General features: G+C 40.2%; 1 protein-coding gene across 2 annotated transcripts in view; it reads left to right on the top strand.

The window, feature by feature from the left end:
- The window catches only part of Armh4 (armadillo-like helical domain containing 4), a 101,092-nt gene that overhangs the window by 28,606 nt on the left and 52,128 nt on the right, over window positions 1–20,358 (top strand). For both annotated transcript variants that reach the window (NM_001108374.1, XM_039093475.1), the window contains exon 5: window positions 3,661–3,921. In NM_001108374.1, coding sequence (NP_001101844.1) covers window positions 3,661–3,921 — 261 coding nt within the window. The remainder of the gene's footprint in view (window positions 1–3,660; window positions 3,922–20,358) is intronic.

Raw genomic sequence — 20,358 nt, 5'->3', positions numbered from 1 at the left:
AGAAAATCAGAGCCTGAAAATTTCTTCTTTGTTCAGCTAACAACGCGAGTTTGTGGGATAAGACTGGCAAGGCTTTTTAGTTCCTCAGAGGCTTAATCCCTCAGAAGAACAAAGGATCCTGTGGGTTATGAAGCCGCTGTTAAGTTCTAGCAGACAGAGGCCAGACAGATAAAATTGGCTTAGAGGGGATACTGTCTAGACACATTTTTCCTCTCTCCTGGCCATGTGTAACAAGACATTTCTTTATTTCAAATCTAAACATATAACTTAAAGTCACAAAGCATTATTCAGCCTTCTGGCACTGATATCTGACACAACTGCTTAATGTTTTAGTTTCCTTCCTTCCTTCCTTCCTTCCTCCCATTCTTCTTACTTTTCTTTCTTTCTACTTTATGTCTGTCTTTCTTCCTCTTCCTCTCTATATCTCTCACTCCCTGTCTCTGTCTCTGTATGTCTCTGTCTCTCTCTGTGTCTCTCTCAGTCTCTCTGTCTCTCTGTCTCTCTCTGTCCCCTGCCCCTCAAAAGGTTTCATATAGTAACCCATGGTAGCTTCCAATTCTCTATGTAGGTAGGAAGACCTTGACCTTCTGAAACTCCTGTCTTCATCTCAAGGGCTGGTATTAAAAGCATGTGCTACTACACTAGGTTTATGTGGTGGTGGAGATCAAACCGAGAACTGGACTTGTGCTAGGTAAGCACTGTGTCAATGGAGGTGCATCCCAGTCCTAAGAGTTTCACTTTCAACCGTTTTAGTTCATCTCAGTCACAGCAAAGTAAAAGGAGCAAGGACCTAATTTCCATTGCTGTCAGTTGATAACTTCCACATTTGGCCTTTCCTGGACTGTCAGCCTTTGCATGTGAATGTCACTGGCATGGCCATCATACAATGTGTTTCAAATATATTTAATTTTGTGTACAATCTTTGCATTCCCATTGGTGATGGGGGAATCTTCTTCCTTCCTTCTTGTGTCCCACATGGTAATAATCATCAAGGGTCTACCTACAAATTGTATCACTGGATCTAGGCATATCTACATCATACCTACTTTCAGGTACCATTAATCACCTGAGTTCTGAGAGTATCCTCATGGGCTTCCTTCCCTGGGTGCTCAGTTGAGGTCATTGCCTATCTTGTAGCCTGAGTCATTTGAAAAGTGGTAAGTCTGATAGGCTCTATCTACTCCCTCTCCTCATTTTATATATTCTTCGTGCACCCTCATCCCATGCCCAGTGACCTCCTTGCTAGTCTCTGAACACAGCCTGTGCACACCTGCCTTAAGGCTCTTGGTGTCACTGGTCTCTCTTCTGGTGATGCCCTCCCAGTAAATATCAACTCAGTTACACATAGAATTTCTATTTATTTATTTATTTATTTATTTATTTATTTATTTATTTATTTATTTATTTTTACACTCCAGAATTTATTCCCCTCCCAGTCCACCCCCTCCAGGATGGTTATGCATCCCATACCTTCCCCACTCCCCCGACCACGCATTTGCCCTCCCTGGTCTCCACAATGATGTCGCCCACCCACCCACCCCACCAGACCTCTAAACTTAAGGGCCTCCAGTCTCTTGAGGATTAGGTCCATCTTCTCTGACTGAACCCAGACCCAGGAGTTCTCTGCTGTATAACTGTTGGAGGCCTCATCTCAACTGGTGTATGCTGCCTGTTTGGTGATCCAGTGTCTAAGAGATCTTAGGGGACCAGGTTTATTGAGACTGCTGGTTCTCCTATAGGGTTGCCCTCCTCCTTAGCTTCCTCCAACTTTTCCCTAATTCAACCAGAGGGGTCAGAAGTTTCTGTTCTTTGGTTGGCTGCAAATATCTGCATCTGACTCTTTCAGCCGCTAGTTGGGTCTTTTGGAGAGCAGTCACAGTAGGGCCCTTTTTGTAAACACCCCATAGCTTCAGTAATGGTGCTAGGTCTTGGGGTTTCCCTTTGAGCTGGAACCCACTTTGGGCCTGTTTGTACATAATCCTTATGCTATAAGGAAAGCTTTCCTCAGTCTCACCATCTGAAGCAACAGTATCCAAGTCTGCTGTGTGTTTTCTTGAGGGGAAAATTGGTTCCTTGGACCCACAAACCTTATCTCTGTTGCCTGGAACAGTATCCATTAAATGTCCATTCTGTCGTGTATTCTTAATGATGACATACACTAAAGCCTACAGAATTCAGACTGATATAGGACCAAAGGATGACAAATTGTAGATCCTGAGCTCATTGCCCTGCCTATGCTAAGCATGTGCTCTCCTACTGAGCTGCATACCAGTGAAGAATTGATATGTGTTACAAGTAATAAGTGTTACAAGAAAATGTCACAGTGATAAAAGAGAGAAGAATGTATATGGTTGTCGGTAAACAGGAACTGTTCCAATGAAAGACTGTGATTGGCTTTAGTTCTCTATTCTCTTGTCTTCTCTGCCTTCTGAATAGAGTTCCTTGCCACAGTGACTGTTGTCTTACAGAGATGCAAAGAAAGCCTTAGATGCATTCTGCCATCATTCAGCTGCCTTGTGGGCTTAGTCACAGTGAAGAGTGGACATGAATATTCCTGGGAAATTAAAGTCAATTGGATTTGCACTCTTAGGTCCCTCAGCCAACACCACCTTAAGTACCAAGGAGGCTCAGTTGTAAAAATTAACTCCTAACAATGATAATGATGTCTTATCACAGGTGGTGGACATTCTTGATAAATCTGCCATTTTGTAACTCTCTTTAGCACTGAATTAGAAATGTTAGTGCAATTATTTCTAGGTTTTTGGGTTACTCTTCCACAGGGACAGTGCAATCCAAATTCATCTGCCTCTCATGTGACATTGCTGAATTCTAGACACTGATGTAGAGGATGGAAAGAGAAGTGTATCAAATCATGAATTTTCTTCTTTAATATCATAGAAGAGATGGAAATATTTTTATGTTCTTTAACATGTCAGAGTAATTCCTAACAGATAAACATTGTAAACCTTTAAAAAAAACAGAAATTTTTACTAGACTTGAAAATATAAAGTAGTTTACAAAAATTCATTGTTCCTATCTTAGTTTACCTTCTACTACTGACCAAGAGCAATTTGAGGAGACTGAGACCATTCCATGGTTTAGCTCAAGATGTCAAAATGAAAACTTAAGGCAGGAACCTGGAGAAAGGAATTCAAAGCAGAGGGCATGGAGGAGTGCTGCCTACTGTCCTGCTCCTTATGGCTTGCTCATTCTACTTTCCGTACAACTCAATATCCCTTCCCCAGGGATGGCACAGCACACATGGGGGAGCACCCCAACACCAACCATGAATCAAGAAAGTAACCCCACAGACCTGCCTACAGGCCAATCTTACTGAAGAATCTTCTCAACTGAGGTTCAATTTTCTCTGATGAGTCTAGATTATGTCATGCTGACAAAACAAACAAACAACAATTCCTAACCTCTAATTCCTAATAAACATGAGGGTTATCATATATAACTGTAGTATTGAAAGTTTTAAACATGGTATATAGAAACACATAATCTCATAAAACTTGGATTGCCTAATGTTCACTTTAACAATTGGTTTTAAAAGACAAACATGACTACTTCATAATGTATGAATTTCTTCAAAAGATTAATATGTTTGAGAATGTGTTCATTGCATGTCTTCAAGTTTTCCTTTGAATTGTTTTCTAGAGGTAGAAGATGATGAGGATGAAGAAGATGAAGACGAAGAGGAAGAAGAGGATGATGAGGAAGATGAAGAGGACGAGGAAGATAAAGAGGCAGACTCCTTGTATAAGGACTTCAATAGTGATACCGAGCCACCAGGGTATACTCTGCCTGGCATCACGTCCCAGGAACCTGACATAGGACCAGGAAGCATAGACCTACTAGAGGTAGCCACCTACCAGGTGCCAGAGACCATCGAGTGGGAACAACAGAATCAAGGTCTGGGTAAGAACCATTTGAATTACCACTCCTTTGCCTAAGACTTCAGTTTTCTTTCACTGACATCTGTCATACAGAAGCACAATCTGCATATGGTTATGGGTGCCTATTTGTGTCTAAATTATCAGTTATTTTCTCAAAATTTTCACATCTGTGGTTTTACATTGCCAACTCCAATCCTCTACTGCCTATTACCAGTCTGGTTACTTGATGTTTTTGGAAGGATCTCCAAAGACTAGTACTTACATCCCAAATTATAACTCAGGCAAAAGAAACTAACTGACAAGCAGTACTAGGCAGAAATCTATTCTTGGCTTGTGGTCAAGGAAATGAATTCTCCTCACTCAGGAAGTGGATTTGTTATGTACAGGTAAGGATAAGCATCTGAAAGAACTTTGGAGCTTAGGAGAAGGTGGAGAAGCTTCAAATCAATGTTACAATGATTATCAGAGTTGTGTTCTAATCGTGTCCATGAATACAAATTGATTATTGGAGTCCAATTTAAGAAATCACTTTTAGTTATTTACAGGTTACATATACAAACTGTATTCACTTACGTGTGTAATTCGATGAAGTAGGTTTTCAATTTTTTGAAAAACTTTTACAAGGTCTCTGTGGGTAGCTCAGGCTGTGCTCAGCCTCATGGTTCTTCTGCCTCTGCTTTCCCTGGCATTACATATGTGTGCAACTACACCCTGCCAATTCAATGGGTTTGCAAGTTGTCACCGATGCTCTTCCTCTGTACTCAACATACAGAATATTTCCATCATCCAACTGATGTTCTTTGTCTCAAGTAACCACTGATCTACTTTTAAATTTATCTATTTTCTGTATTTTATTTTTATTGTAGTGTGTGTGTCAAGTATGTGCACGTGCCCACCACAGAAGCTAGAAATCATTGTATCCCTTAGAACTGGAGCTATAGGCAGTTGACAGCTATCCTATGAGGGTTCTGGGGACTGAAATCCAGTCTTTTGAAAATAGAGCAAGTGCTCTTAATTTTGAGCTATGTTTCAGTTCCATTTAATTACATTTTATTTTGTTTTTGTACGTGGAAAAGTGGGTGTACCTATGTCATGACTCCTGTGTGGGTGTCAGAGGATAATTCTTGGCTTAGGTTTTCTCCTTTCTTCTTTAAGTGGGTTCTGGGGATGGAACTCAGGTCACCAGTCTTATTCAGCAAGAAGTTTTACCTTCTGAGCCATCTCCCTAGCCCATACTGATCTACTATTTTTGTTTGGTGAATAAAATTTTTAAGGGTGTTATGTGGATGGGTCCTGGCATTGCTTCATTAACATTTCCTGAAGGTATGTGAAGGAACATCTCTCACTCTACATAGAGTACCAGCAGCACACTGATGGAGTTATTCTATGTAGAGTACCAGCAACAGACTGATGGAGTGTTTCTGTTGAATCTCAGCTTGGTGAATCAGAGAGTTTAATTGGCTTACTTGCAGTATCAGAGAGGAGGAGTTACAAGAGAATAACTGATCTCTAAACAGTCACATCACAGAGAAATGTGGATGACAATTCCCTAAAGGCTGCATACCTAAAAGTTGGTACCTCCTTATAACTTTCTCCCAAAACTATATGCAGCAGGAGGGAGGTGGAGGTTAGATTGAGTGGCTGTCATCTCAGGTGAAGGAAAAAAGAACCTTATCTCTCTTACTATGAAGGACCTTCTACAGGTTGGATCTTATTGGGAATTGACTGTAAGTAACCACAGCTAATCTGATTAAAATGTAATGACTATACTATGATTATGGGTAAGTTTTCCAGAGAGACACATATTATTTTATTTGTAGCTTTTTTTTTTCTTTTATTGGATATTTTATTTATTTATTTGCACTTCAAATGTTATCCCAGTTTCCCCTCCAGCAACCCCTATTAAATCCCCATTCCCACAGTTCTAGGAGGGTGCTCCCTACCTACTCATGCACCCTACCAATCTCCTTGACTCCCTCCTACCTGCCCTGGCATTCCATGACTCTGGGACATTGAGCCTTCACAGGACCAAGGGCCTCTCCACCCACTGATGTCCAACAAGGCCGTCCTCTGCTGCATATGCAGCTGGAGTCATCAGTCGCTCCATGTGTACTCTTTTGTTGGTGGTTAGATCCTGGGAGCTCTGGAGTGGTTTGGTTGGTTGACATTGCTGTTCTTCCTATGGGGTTGCAAACCTCTTCAGCTCCTTCAGTCCTTTCTCTAACTCCTCCATTGGGAACCCCATTCTCAGTTCAGTGGTTGACTGTTAGCATCTGCCTTTGTATTTGTCAGGCTCTGGCAGAGCCCCTCTCATCTGACAGCTATAGAAGACTCCTGTCAGCATGCGCTTCTTGGCATCCACAATAGTGACACTATGTGGGATGGATCCCCAGGTACAGCAGTCTCTGGATGGCCTTTCCTTCATTCTTTGCTACACATTTTGTCTCTGTATTTCCTCAGTGAGTATTTTATTTCCCCTTCTGAGAAGTACTGAAGCATCCACACTTTGGTCTTCCTTCTTCTTAAGCTTCTTGTGGTTTATAAATTGTATGTTGGGTATTCCAAGCATTTGGGTTAATATCCATTTATCAGTGAAAGCATACCATGTGTGTTATTTTGTGATTGGGTTAACTAACTCAGGATGATATTTTCTAGTTCCATCCACTTGCCTAAGAATTTTATGAAGTCATTGATTTTAATAGCTGAATAGTACTCCATTGTGTAAATGTACATTTTCGGTATCCATTCCTCTGTTGAGGAATATCTGAGTTCTTTTCAGCTTCTGGCTATTATAAATAAGACTGTTATGAACATAGTGGAGCATGTGTCCTTGTTATATGTTGGGGCATCTTTTAGGCATATGCTCAGGAGTGGTACATCTGGGTCCTCAGGTACTACTATGTCCAGATTTCTGAGGAACAGCCAGACTGATTTCCAGAGTGGTTGGGCCAGCTTGCAATCCCACCAACAATGGAGGAGTGTTCCTCTTTCTCTACACCTGCTACAGCATCTGCTGTCACCATAGTTTGCGATCTTAGCCATTCGGACTGGTATGAGGTGGAATCTCTGATTGCTCTGGCTAGGACTTCCAATACTATATTGACAATGTAGGAAGAGAGTAGGCAGCCTTGTCTAGTCCTTGATTTTAGTGGGATTGCTTCAAGTTTCTCTCCATTTAGTTTGATGTTGGCTACTGGTATCCTGTATATTGCTTTTATTATGTTTAGCTATGGGACTCGAATTTCTGATCTTTACAAGACTTTTACCATAAAGGGGCATTGAATTTTGTCAAATGCTTTTTCAGTATCTAATGAGATGATCATGTGGTCTTTTTCTTTGAGTTTGTTTATGTAGTGGATTACGTTGATGGATTTCCATATACTGAACCATCCCTGCATCCCTGGGATGAAGTCTACTTGATCATTATGGATGATTATTTTAATGTGTTCTTGGATTCAGTTTATGAGAAATTTATTAAGTATTTTTGCATTGATATTCATGAAGGAAGTTGGTCTGAAGTTTTCTTTCTTTGTTGGGTCTTTGTGTGGTTTAGGTATCAGCATGATTGTGGCTTCATAGATGAAATTGGGTAGTGTTCCTTCTGTTTCTATTTTGTGGAATAGTTTGAAGAGTATGAGGTCTTCTTTGAAGGGCTGATAGAATTGTGAAATAAACCCATCTAGTCCTGAGCTTTTTTCTGTTGGAAGACTTTTAATGCTTCTACTTCTTTAGGGATTATGGGACTCTTTAGAAGGTTTATCTGATACTGATTTAACTTTGATACCTTGTATCTGTCTAAAATATTTTCCATTTCCTCCATATTTTCCAGATTTGTTGAGTATAATCATTTATAGTAAGATCTGATAATTTTTTGAATTTCCTCAGTTTCTGTTACATCTCCCTTTTCATTTCTGATTTTGTTAATTTGGATGCTGTCTCTGTGCCCTCTGGTTAATCTAGCTAAGGGTTTATCTATTTTGTTGATTTTCTCAAAGAACCAGCTCCTGATTTTGTTAATTCTTTGTATAGTCCTTTTTGTTTCTACTTGGTTGATTTCAGACCTGAGTTTGATTATTTCCTACCATCTACTCCTCTTGGGTGTATTTGCTTCTTTTTATTCTAGGGCTTTTAGGTGTGCTGTCAAGCTGTTAGTATATGCTCTCTCCAGTTTCTTTTTGGAGGCACTCAGAGCTATGAGTTTTCCTCTTCGATCTGCTTTCATTGTGTTCCATAAATTTGGGTTTGTTATGCCTTCATTTTCATTAATTTCTAAAAAGTCTTTAATTTCTTTCTATATTTTTTGTTTGACCAAGTTATCATTGAGTAGAACATTGCTCATTTTCCATGTGTATGTGGGCTTTCTGTTGTTTTTGTTGTTATTGAAGACCAAATTTAGTCCATGCTGATCTGATAGGATGCATGGTATTATTTCCATCTTCTTGTATCTGTTGAGACCTGTTTTGTGACCAATTATATGCACAGTTTTGGAAGAGGTACTAGGAGCTGCTGAGAAGAAGGTATATTCTTTTGTTTTAGGATGAAATGTTCTATAGATATCTGTTAAGTCTGTTGGTTCATCTTCTGCTTTTGTTTGTTTGTTTGTTTTTCTGTTTCTCTGTTTAGTTTCTGTTTCCATGATCTGTCCATTGCTGAGAGTGGGGTGTTGAGGTCTCCTGTTATTATTGTGTGAGGTGTGATGTGTGCTTGGAGCTTTGATAAAGTTTCTTTTATGAATGTGGCTGTCCTTGCATTTAGAGCTTAGATGTTCAGAATTGAGATTTCGTCTCCGTCGATTTTCCTTTGATGAGTATGAAATATCATTCCTTATCTTATTTGATAACTTTTGGCTGGAAATCAATCTTATTTGATATTAGAATGGCTACTTCAGCTTGTTTGTTGGGACCATTTGCTCAGAAATTTGTTTTTCAGCCTTTTACTCTGAGATTGTGTCTGCCTTTGTCACTGAGGTATATTTCCTGTATGCAGCAAAATCCTGAGTCATGTTTATGTATCCAGTCAGTTAGTCATTGTCTTTTTATTGGGGAATTGAATCCATTGATGTTAAGAGATATTAAGGAAAAGAGAGTGTTGCTTCCTATTATTTTTGTTGTTAGAGGTGGAATTATGTTTGTGTGACTATCTTCTTTCTGGTTAGTTGAAAGACAATTACTTTCTTGCTTTATGTAAGGTATAGTTTCCCTCCTTGTATTGGAGTTTTCCATCTATTATCCTTTGTGGGACTGGATTTGTGGAAAGGTATTATATGAATTTGGCTTTGTCATGGGATATCTTGGTTTTTCCATCTATGTTTATTGATAGTTTTTCTAGGTGTAGTAGCCTGGGCTGGAATTTGTGTTCTCTTAAGGTTTGTATGACATCTGTCCTGGGTTTTCTGACTTTCGTAGTTTCTGGTAAGAAGTCTGGTATAATTTTGATAGGTCTGCCCTTATATATTACTTGACATTTCCCCCTTTCTGCTTTTAATATTCTTTGTTCTGTGCATTTGGTTTTTTGACTATTATATGACAGAAAGAGTTTCTTTTTTGGTCCTGTCTATTTCTATTTCTATAGGTTTCTTGTATGTTCTTGTATGTTCTTTTTCTTTAGGTTAGGGAAGTTTTCTTCTATAATTTTGTTGAAGATATATTCTGGCCCTTTAAGTTGGGAATCCTTGCTTTCTTCTATACTTATCCTTAGGTTTGATCTTCTCATTGTATCCTGGACTTCCTAGATGTTTCGGGTTAGGAGCTTTTTGCATTTCTCATTTTCTGTGACTGTTGTGTCGATGTTTTCTATATTATCTTCTGCCCCTGAGATTCTCTCTTCTATCTCTTGTATTCTGTTGGTGATGGTTGTCCAAGGTTGTCTCCCTTTGTGATTTCTTTATTGTTTCTGTTTCCATTTTTAGATCCTGGGTGGTTTTGTTCAATTCCTTTGCCTGTTTGGTTGTGTTTTCTTGTAATTCTTTAAGAGAATTTTGTGTTTCCTCTTTAAATGCTTGTACTTGTTTACCAGTATTCTTCTGTGTTTCTTTAAGGGATTTATTTATGCCCTTCCTAAAGACCTGTATCATCATCATGAGATGTGATCTTAAATTTGAATCTTGCTTTTCCAGTGAGATAGAGTATCCAGGACTTGCTGTAGTGGTAGAACTGAGTTCTGATGATGCCAATTAGCCTTGGTTTCTGTTGCTTATGTTCTTGTGTTTGCCTTTTGCCTTCTGTCAATCTCTACTGCTACCTGTCCTTGCTGTCTCTGGAGACTGTCCTTTCTGTGACCCTGGTTGTGTCAGAACTCCTCATAGTCCAGCTGTCTCTGTGATCCTGTGATTCTGTGATCCTGTGATCCTGAGATCCTGGTTGGGTCAGAGCTCCTGGGAGACAACTTTCTCTGGCTGTTACAGGAGTTGATGGGAGTCAGAGCCCTGAGTTTGCTCTGGGCACTGGTGCAAGCTGGAAGGAACCAGTGCCTCTGGATAGATAGGGGTTTGTGTTTCCCTGGTGCCTATGGAGGTCCCAATTAGGCTGCGTACTGGGAAAGATGTTGTGACCTCAACTGTGATCATGAGTGTATCAGAGCTCCAGTGCTCCTGGTTGTATCTCAGCTCCTGGGAGTTGAGCTTTCTTTGTGATCCTGTGATCCCAGGTGTTTCAGATCACCTGAGAGTCAGGCTCCCTTTGGGTGTTGTAAGAGTGGATGCAGAGTCAGTATCCCAGGTCTGCTCCAGGTCCAGCTTCAGACCAGAAGGAACCTGTGCCACTGTCTGGGTGGGTATTCCTGCATCCCTGGATTCTGGAGGGACCCAGTTACTCTGAGTGTTGGGGTAGATGTTGTGGCCTCTTTTGTGTTCCTGGGCATTTCAGAGAACCTGGGAGTTTGGCTTCCTTTGGGTGTTGTTGGATTGGGTGTAGAGCCAGTGCCCAAGGTCTGCTCAGGGCACTGGTTCAGACCAGAAGAGTGTAGCTTCTTTTACTTAGTGAAATGATGGTGAGATCCAACTCTGCATCAATATTTGTTTTCCTATTCTAATAGGTTAATGTGATGTCACAATTTTTTTATCTAGTATGCCACTAGAGCCATATCCTTGTCAGAGTACAACTTGGGGTCTTTCCTTCTACCATGTTGGTTCTGAGGATTAATCCTAAGTGACCAGGCTTGGCACAAGCCACCTTAACAGCCTGATTTGTTAGCATTTAAGTGATTTTTCCTAGTCCAGAGTATTTTTTAATTTACTTTATTTTTAATTATGGTTATGGGTATGTATCTAGGAAGTGGTATATGCTCGTGTATACAGATGAACATAGAAGCCAGCAGAGGTGATTGGATGCCCTGGAGCTGAAGTTACAAGCAGTTATAAGTTGTCCAACCTGGGTACTGGCAAGCAAACAGGTCCTGTGGAAGAACAGCAAGTGTTCTTAACCACCAAACCATCTCTCTAGCCTTGTAAGTTTGTTTTGTTTTACTAGTAATTTTTCCTTACCATAATAATCTACTATTTTTCTAAAAATCTCTTGTGTCTTATCATGATAGATTTTCAGTAATTTTATTTTATCAGACTGTTGTTAGCATTGCAGGTTTTTGTAGAAATCCAAACAAGGAATGATTGTTTAAAGCTTGTCTTTCTTCCACTGGGGAAAGATTGTAATTGTATAGTGAGTCTAGAATTCTATTACCCCAACTTTTTCTTGAAATGTTTCTTTACAACTTTAAGTTAATTGTGGGTTAATATAAATTGATCTGCTGTCCTCAGTTCTTTCAGATTGGTTCCTTAATCCTGGCATGTTTTGTGGTAGATAGAATAATGGCTCCCAAAATATAGTTTAACCTCCAAAGACTTTAGAAATTTTACCCTATGGGACATTAGTCTGGATAGTAGGGGTTTCATAGTCATAGAGATAGTATATTAGTACTCAGATGGTAGAGTACGTTTTAGCATGAAGGAAAAGTCTAAGGTTTGATCCCAGCAGGGCATAGACTGGGCATGTTGGTGCATGCCTGCAATCCCAGCACTTTGGAGGTAAGGGCTGGAGGACCAGAGTACAAGGTCATGCTAGGCCACATAGGGACTTTGAAGTCATCCTGGGATACATAACATCGTGTCTAAATAACAACAGCAAAGGGAAACTCCTAATCCAGGCAATAAGCAGAGAAAAGAAGCTCAAAGTCAGAGTCAGAAAAGAATATCTGATGTTGGAGGCAAATATTACAGCAATATGGCCCTGAGCAAAGGAACACCAGAAACCCCTGGAAGATGGAGAAGCCAATAAAATAGATTCACCTGTCGCTTGTAGAAGAAATGGAATTCTACCAACATTAATTTGAGATCAGTCAGGCCCATTCTGAACTTTTGACCTCTAAAATTATGAAGTAATGAGTTTGTGATGTCTTAAGCCTCTGCTTTTATGTGAATATGAAAGACCCCCGGAGTGGGGAGACCCTCACTCAAGTCTCGGGATGATGCGACCCCCCAAGAACTCACGTGAGACCGTCCTTGCTGTAATAAACATGAGGTTTATTGATAGGAACCAGTGCACTGGGGTCGAGACTCATATTCCACGCAGGGGCAGTGGAGTTCGACCCCCAGTAACTAAGACAAGGGGAATTTAAAGGAGGAAACCTCAACCCCAGCGGGTAGGGAGGGCATCATTGGAAAATGTCGAGAATACCAGTGAAAAAATCACAAGGAGGAGATTCCTGCTTCTCAAGATTGTTTACTTTATGGTCCATCAGTTCCTGGGAGAAGCTTCCTGCTTCTCAAGATTATTCTCTAGGATTTTAATCTAACTTTATGGTCAGCTAGTACAGGTAGAGGGCAGGGTCTGCAATTTGAGGTATTTAGGGCTTTTTTAAACTTCTGACTTCTTAGCTGCATTTTTTATTCTTTCAAATGTATTATAACAGCAAGGAGAAAAACACACAGGTTTCAGTTATGATTTAAATGAACTCCATCATTTTGAAAGTATAACGTCTGATTGCCTGTGGGCAGCATGGGGATGTTGTAATCTTAGGTCTACTGTTTTTCTCACAATAAATCAGCAAAAGTGCAAATATACTTATACACTTCCCATAGACTAAAAACAGAAAAATATAGACAACTTTCTAGCACAAAGCAGTAGATGCACAGGCCTCAATTTTCTGAAACTCTGTCTTCTACATGCCCATGCATGTATTGCTTCCTATAGGGAGCTCTGCCTCCTGCAGAATTCCTCTTTCCAGGAAGTGGTTGAGATTAAGCCATGTGACCACATAGGCAGGGGATATCTGATTGGTGCAGTGGATTGAGTGGGTATCAGTCATCTCCATCAGTGATTTCTGATGTGCTCTCTGCCTTCATTTCTTGTACATTCTTATCTATGTCTGTCTCTTCTGTCCTCTAATGAATTCTGTAGCTAGTCTTGTTAAACTATTAACTTTATTTTAAATATGTATCGAATTCATCGATTCTGGGTGAAAGCTTAATGGTATTAATTTATGTCTTTCTTCATGAAGAGACCATTTTTTGGACACTTTAACATTTGATTAATATTCTAGAGGAATGAGGTTTGGAAAAACCATCAGTTAGGTCGGTGCTGAATTATTATAACTGTCTTCATTCTTATTCCGAAAGTCTGCACATTACATTGCAGTGGGCACTTGATTGAGAAAATACATTTCTAGAGTCCCTTTCAAAGTCATTATAAATATTCAGTGAATATTCTAAGGATGGGTGCTGGCAGCAGATACAGGGACAGTGCTCATCTGTCTACTTTCTATGGGGCATTCACTGAGCCTGTACTGAATACGTGCTCTGTGTTTTGTCAGCAGTGAAAGACTGATATGTTACCATGTCATAAATTATCCTAGAGCAGAGAGCAGTCTCACAGATGCAGTGGCTGAGCAATTCCAATAAGCAGGGAAGAGAATAATCCACTGTTTTGCTTTGCATCTGGTTGACATCCTTCTGAGAGGTGTGGCTTCAGAAGGTGTAGTGCCATTAACTAGTTTCTTACACCCTTTCTGTAGGGCCTTCAGAAGGACCTAGAAAAATGCAGAATTGCTATCTTGGTAAGACAACTCATTTAAAAATCCTCATGCATTATAAGCTACAAGAAATTACTCATTAACTTCCTTAGCTGGTCACTTCCAAGATTAAAGGGAGAGGAACAGAGAGAAATGTGTTTGGGAATGATAAAAAAAAAAAAAAGCAGGATCCAGTGCAGTCGTGTGGTGGGTAGGCCTTAGAGAAACAGACTGCTTGGCTGTGAGGAAGACTCAGACATGGCAGCATTCTTTTCTTCTCTTCCTCTGTCAGTTTATTTAAAATGTCACACAACTAAGACCGAATAGTTCAATGTCGTGCAATGCACACTATGACAGCAAGGAAGAGATGCTTTCTGGAGGACAGTGGAAAGTGTGAGCACTACAGCGAATGTCGGTGCATTCTGATGAAGGACATGGTGAGCTATGGTTTAAAACATTCAGGAGGTTCCTGGGACTATTGCAATTAAGTAAATGTATAGACTAGAAAGAAAGGGGAGAAAACCTTAATGCAATGTTAAAAGCAAAAAGAGAGCAGATTGGCCAAATCCCCAAGTAAGGGTGCTCACTTAAGGAGCTATAAAAGGTAGTGGAATACTACACCTACTGTAGATGTAACATTCCTAGCTAGAATGTATGGATTTTCCTGTCGTGGAGGTACCTTCTATATATCTAAGGGTATGCATAACAGAATTTGAGAATGCTACTCTCTACTATGAATCAAATCTTCAATAGTGAAAACTCACATGCTTTCTAGTGGTATATCATACATTAATATTTTTGATTTTTGGTTTTTTACCCCCAAATAAGATCTTGTGAGCTCAGTCAGACTGATCTCAAAGTCTCAACCTTGTTCTGTAGCCAAGAATAATAAACGTTCACTTCTGACCCCTGCTTCTGCCTTCAGAGTACTGGTGTTATAAGCTGCACCACCATGCTCAGCCTTTTACAGAGCTAGGTATCAAAACCTGGGGTATCCTATGTGATTTTCAAGCATTCTGTGAGGTAAGCTATATACTTTGCTATTCCCCCAGGACTATCAGTGTTTCTACTTTCAACATTTTACAAGTTACATATAGCAAAGACACATGCATCAAATTTCAGTTTCCTTAGAAACCTCATGGTCCCACTACAAATTCGAAACTCTAGACTAGAGAAATGTGGATGTAGACACCCTGATCTGGGATTGGTCTGGCATCCGCCAATGCTTATTTGTTCTTTTTGTCCCAGACATGATGCCTGAGTAGGTTTCTGGACTAGAGTTTAAAGCTACTCTCTTTTCTTTGAAGACTTGAACTGCTTTTCCTACATAGGTCCTAGACTTAAATGCAGATCTTTGGTGTATTAGGTCAAACACACTGGTGAGTTCATGTAGAGATGAATGGCCCACATCTCGCTGCCTCCAGAGCATGATGAGCATATAATGTACGGTGCCTTTGAGTCCAAGGTATTATTTCTTCATAGACCTTTCATTTGAATATTTGCTACTTTCAAATTAGTAGTAGTTGGAGATTTCTGACTGCCTGTGTCCAAATATTCAGCCAGTGCAATTTCAAATACTTCTGTTGTGTGAATTTTCCATTTGTTTATTTTTAATCTCTTCTTGTTACTATTTTGTGAGGTGCTCTCGGTCCTCCCGTTAGCAGGAGGTAGGCTATAAATAGGGCAAATACACCAACATGACAAACTCCTGTGGCTCATTCCCACTGTGCTCCCAGATGTCCAGGAGGCTGAAACCCAGAAAGTCATTAGCTCCAGCACTCAGCCATCCTGAGGAGACTGGAGAAAACAATGGATGGAATTAGACAAACACTGCATTTCCTTTCACTTTATGCTCATGGGGAGCTGATGAGAAGTTCTGGATCTGTATTTTATAAGTTACTGTTTTCTTTCCACCTAAGGTATGTGAATGTGTCTGGAAAGAGAAAAAGAATTGATAGATGAGCTTGGCTTGATGATTCTCAGTTGTAAGCCCAGCACTGAAGCAAGAGGATTGCCATAAGTTGGAGGAAAATCTGGCCTATGGAGTGAATTATAGCTAGTGTGGGCTACAGAATGAGATCATGCCTCAAGCTCTATCCTCAAGCTGAGTTCATAGTTTTGTGGGATGTGCTGTGCAAGGTGTGGTTTTCTTAGACTGATGTATATAACAATCATGTGAAGAACTTCCTCACCCTAGATCTATGGGAGAGATGACTGATAGAATCCATTCATTTCAAGAGGAATAAAGAGAACTATGTCATTTGCAAGATACTGTTCACCTTGCCCACCTACAGAATACCATAAATACCCTTCTCTTTCTAAGTCCTCTTTTGAGGAAAATTAGTACAATGTCAATTTTAAGGCAAAAAAAAAAGAAAGAAAGAAAGAAAGAAAGAAAGAAAGAAAGAAACAAAGAAACAAAGAAAGAAACAAAGAAAGAAACAAAGAAAGAAAGAAAGAAGGAAACTTGCTATCACAAATTGCAGCCTAGCTTCAAACTTTCAGATTGGCTGTATAGCCTGTGCTGTCCTTGAATTTCTGATCATACTTTGAGTGCTGGAATTACAAGCAGTCAACAACATGAAGTGCTGGGGATCGAAGCCATGGCTTCATGCATGCTCTGTGCTAGGCAAATGCTCTCCCCATTGAGGTACACCCCCACCCCGACATGTCAAATGTTAATCAGTGGAGTTCATAGTATTGTATTGAGTGTTACTAGGGCAGCTAAGGCTGCATGAGCTCATACTCAAGTGTGTACCTGAGGGCCTTAACTATTCTCCCAGGTATTCCCTTACCAGGAACAAAGCATTCCAGTTCAAAGAGAAATCTGTAGGTCAATTACTTCCCAACTCTGATGGCTCACCATGATGGCACTGTAGCAGTAAGTTCTACGTGACCCATTAAAAGAATTGTTTAGCTCCCTGGGGATGATGTATTTGGACATTAAAGGAATGATAGCACACACAGCCACAATACAACACAGCCAAAGCCAAAGGAGAGATTAAATGTTCGAATAAGATCGGTAACTTGGGATTCTACAGGTCAAGCATCAGAATAGCTCCTAAAATGTATTTATCTTCTTCTGCACTCCTGATATGTACACGATATCCATGTCCTAGCCTCTTCCCATGCTTCCTTCAGATCCTCTGTGGGGGCCTCTACCATGGTCCAGCCATAGTCAGAATCATTGAGACATGCAGAGAACATTGCTGAAGAGGGACGTTTTCTCCCATATTCTTCTTTCTGGAAATGGTCTTCTTATTTCATAAAAATATCTGTGAACACTCAGATATGACTGAAGCCTTTCTTGGGAACCCAATTCACCTGAATGCCGTTGTGAAGCTCACAGATGCTAGCATCCAGCACTGACTCCTATTGATAGCTTAAAGGAGAAGGCTGACTTTGAGCTAGCTATCACTCTAGGTCTGAAGCTTTTCAGCTGAGTTGGGGGGAGGGATGGGACGTTGCTTCTTACAGCTATTCTTGGTGGATGTTTAAATGACATTAGTTTGACTCCTGAGAAAATCATAACTCATCAGACACTGCAGATTCTTTGCCATATTCATAATAAACACCAAGTGTATGTCTCGCACAGTAGTAGAAATTCACCCGAGTTGGCCTGTCTTTGGGTTTCTATACAGTACTGGTTCAAAGTCGTTTTAACAACTCCAGAACCTTTAATAATAACTAATTATGCCATGTAGGCTTAGATTTTTCAAAGCCTACTTTAATAAGGAAAGGTTCTTAAATGCTTAAACTTCTCTTCTAGAGAACTACCACTCACCAGAGGTAGTTGAAAGGAAAGGTTAATAGGGCAAAGGGGGATGTGGATCTGTTTAGAAGTAGTTCTTTGTGGTGATTCCAGTCTTCATTGTCAGGATATCAGCAGTTCAGCTCACACAAATCAGGGGCAGTGGTTTGAACTACGCACAAACACCTTTCACAAATCAGCAAAGGCAGATAGATCCAGAGGAAACTGCAAGGCTTCGCCAATCAGCCAAGTCCACAGAAGAGATAAGAAGCTGCCCGAATGTCACAAGAAGGTCTTTGGTGCATTTCTCTCTATAAAATCCCAATAAATTATGATCAGCGATCAAGGCAAGGTGAACCAATGTCATAGCATCATCCACTGTTTGTTGGGTTATACTTATACCCTTTCCAAGCATCACATGTCCTTTCAAGGGTCTACTCCAGCAAAACATCACATGCCCTTTTTTTCAGGAGGCTTCCAGAAAATGTCTTTTCTCAGCAAAACATCCCCCCTGTGTCTGCCTCAGTAGAACAATCATAAGACAGTTTTCAGAAAAACATCACACAACACAACTGAGTCTCCAAAGATACCAGAAATTTCCACTTCAATGCCATCGATGTGTCAACCTTGAAGAACACCCTCCAAATTCATCCTCCATTATCTGGTTGCTTGATTTTGCTTTGGCACATTTTAAAAGATAAGACACACAGAATATGAGTCACAGTGTGCGCCCTGGCAACTGTAGGAAACGTGAAAGCTCTTCAATGTCTCCCAACCTCCAAACTCACTTGAATAACACAGACTCAGCTATCGGCAGACAAGGTAGCTTTAACATAAACTTCCATTGCATGAACCATCTCAGCACTAGGGAGTGGAGGGCTTCTGTCTGGTCAACTCGTGCTAACATTCTTTAAGGGCCTTTATTCCTCTATGGGATGCACATGGATGTATATGAACACAGATGTAGAGGCCAGATGTGAATGTTTGATGTCTTCTTAAGTTGCTCTCCACCTTATATTTTGAAGCATCTCTCTCTGAATCTAAAGTCCATTAGTCAAAGTCCATTAATTAGTCTATGCTGATTAGCTCCTGAGCTCCAGGAGCCCACTGGCTCTGCAGCTACAACACTATACTTGCAAACACATGACACCAGGCTCAGTGTTAACAATGGTGTTGGGGATCAAACTCAGGTATCTTTCTTGTGCTCTGGGCACTTAATTGACTGATGTATGACCCTAGATTCTCCTCCCTCCACAACTTCTTTCTATCATTGGTTCTTTTTTCTTTACCTTCCTATTTTATTAATTAACAGTTAGCTCTGTAAGTCAGAATACAAAAAGTAGGTTTCATTAGAGCATCAGTATGCTTTGTTTTTCATCTTTTCCCCATCACCCGACACACTTACTATTTATTCTCTGAACAGCATTTTGAAGCTAGATTATTGAGAACATGACCAAGCATTTTAGACCTGCTTTTTGAATCAGGGTGTCATTCAGCCTAGTCCAGTATCAGATCTGCTATGTACCTGACTTTGAACTTCTGACACCTCTGCAGGTACCGGAGTTATAGGTATGTGCATCCATGCAAGACTTTATATGTTGCTAGATATTGAACTCAGAGCTTTGTAAACACTAGGAAAGCACTTTTTTTATCAGTTTTTTAACCTCAAAACTGAGCTATAACTCAAACTTTAATTTTCTTTTAAGATTAAGTTTTGTGCTCTGTTCTATTGTGTACTGTATAAATTATCAGACTTGGGAAACAATGGGCCAGTTACCTTCACTGGTGCAGGCTATGACTCAAATAAAAACCAGATATTTTATTTTCAGAATGATAGTTTCTTGCAAACTTCCAAATTGTCTGTGTGTAGTGGCGCATGTCTTCAATTCCAGCACTGGGGCAGCAGATATCTGAGTTCAAGGGTTCTTGGCCAGCTAGGCCTACATAATGTCTCTTTAAAAAGAAAAGGAGAGGGGGTGGAGTGTGGGGGAGACAGAGACAAAGAGAGACAGAGAGGGACAGAGAGATGGAAAGAAAAGAAAAACAGAAAGGAGAAAAAAATTAGATGGCCTTATGGAGACAGATGTTGGAAAGCTTCCACTAAAGACTAAATTCAGCTTTGTCTTGTCTAGAGTGGTAGACACCATATATACTGTCCTCTCTGCCACTGACCAAACCAGAGAATAGACTTGCTTTTTCTCATCATTTTTAACTCATCTCTTAAACATTTATGAATCCTGGTTTGAAAATTCATTCCTTTTTTCTATCTTTAATGTCCTGTAGGAGGTTGTAGATATCATTTTTTTTTGTATCAAGGTTTATCTAACATAAATTTAGACTCATTTTATTTTGAAAAGTCTTCTGGAAACCCAAATCCACATATATTAGTGTTGCATCTTCTCCTTGATTTAATATTTTTATTGGATATTTTCTTTACCAACATTTAAATATTACCCCCCTTTGTTGTTTCCCCTCCAGAAAAGCCCATCCCATGCTCCCACCCCCTGCCTCCATGAGGGAGCTCTTCCACCCACCCATTCACTCCCTCCCATCTCTCCACCCTGGCATTCCTGTATTCTAAACTGGTATATAGAGCCTTCACAGGAGCAAAGGCCTCTCTTACCATTGATGACCTACAAGGCCATCCTCTGCTACATATGCAGCTAGAGTGATGGGTTGCTCTAGGTGTACTCTTTGGTTCGTAGTTTA

Source organism: Rattus norvegicus, chromosome 15 (assembly GCF_036323735.1).
Source record: "Rattus norvegicus strain BN/NHsdMcwi chromosome 15, GRCr8, whole genome shotgun sequence".
In the NCBI taxonomy this organism is placed as follows: Eukaryota; Metazoa; Chordata; class Mammalia; order Rodentia; family Muridae; genus Rattus; species Rattus norvegicus.
This window is presented reverse-complemented; position numbering and strand designations above follow the sequence as displayed.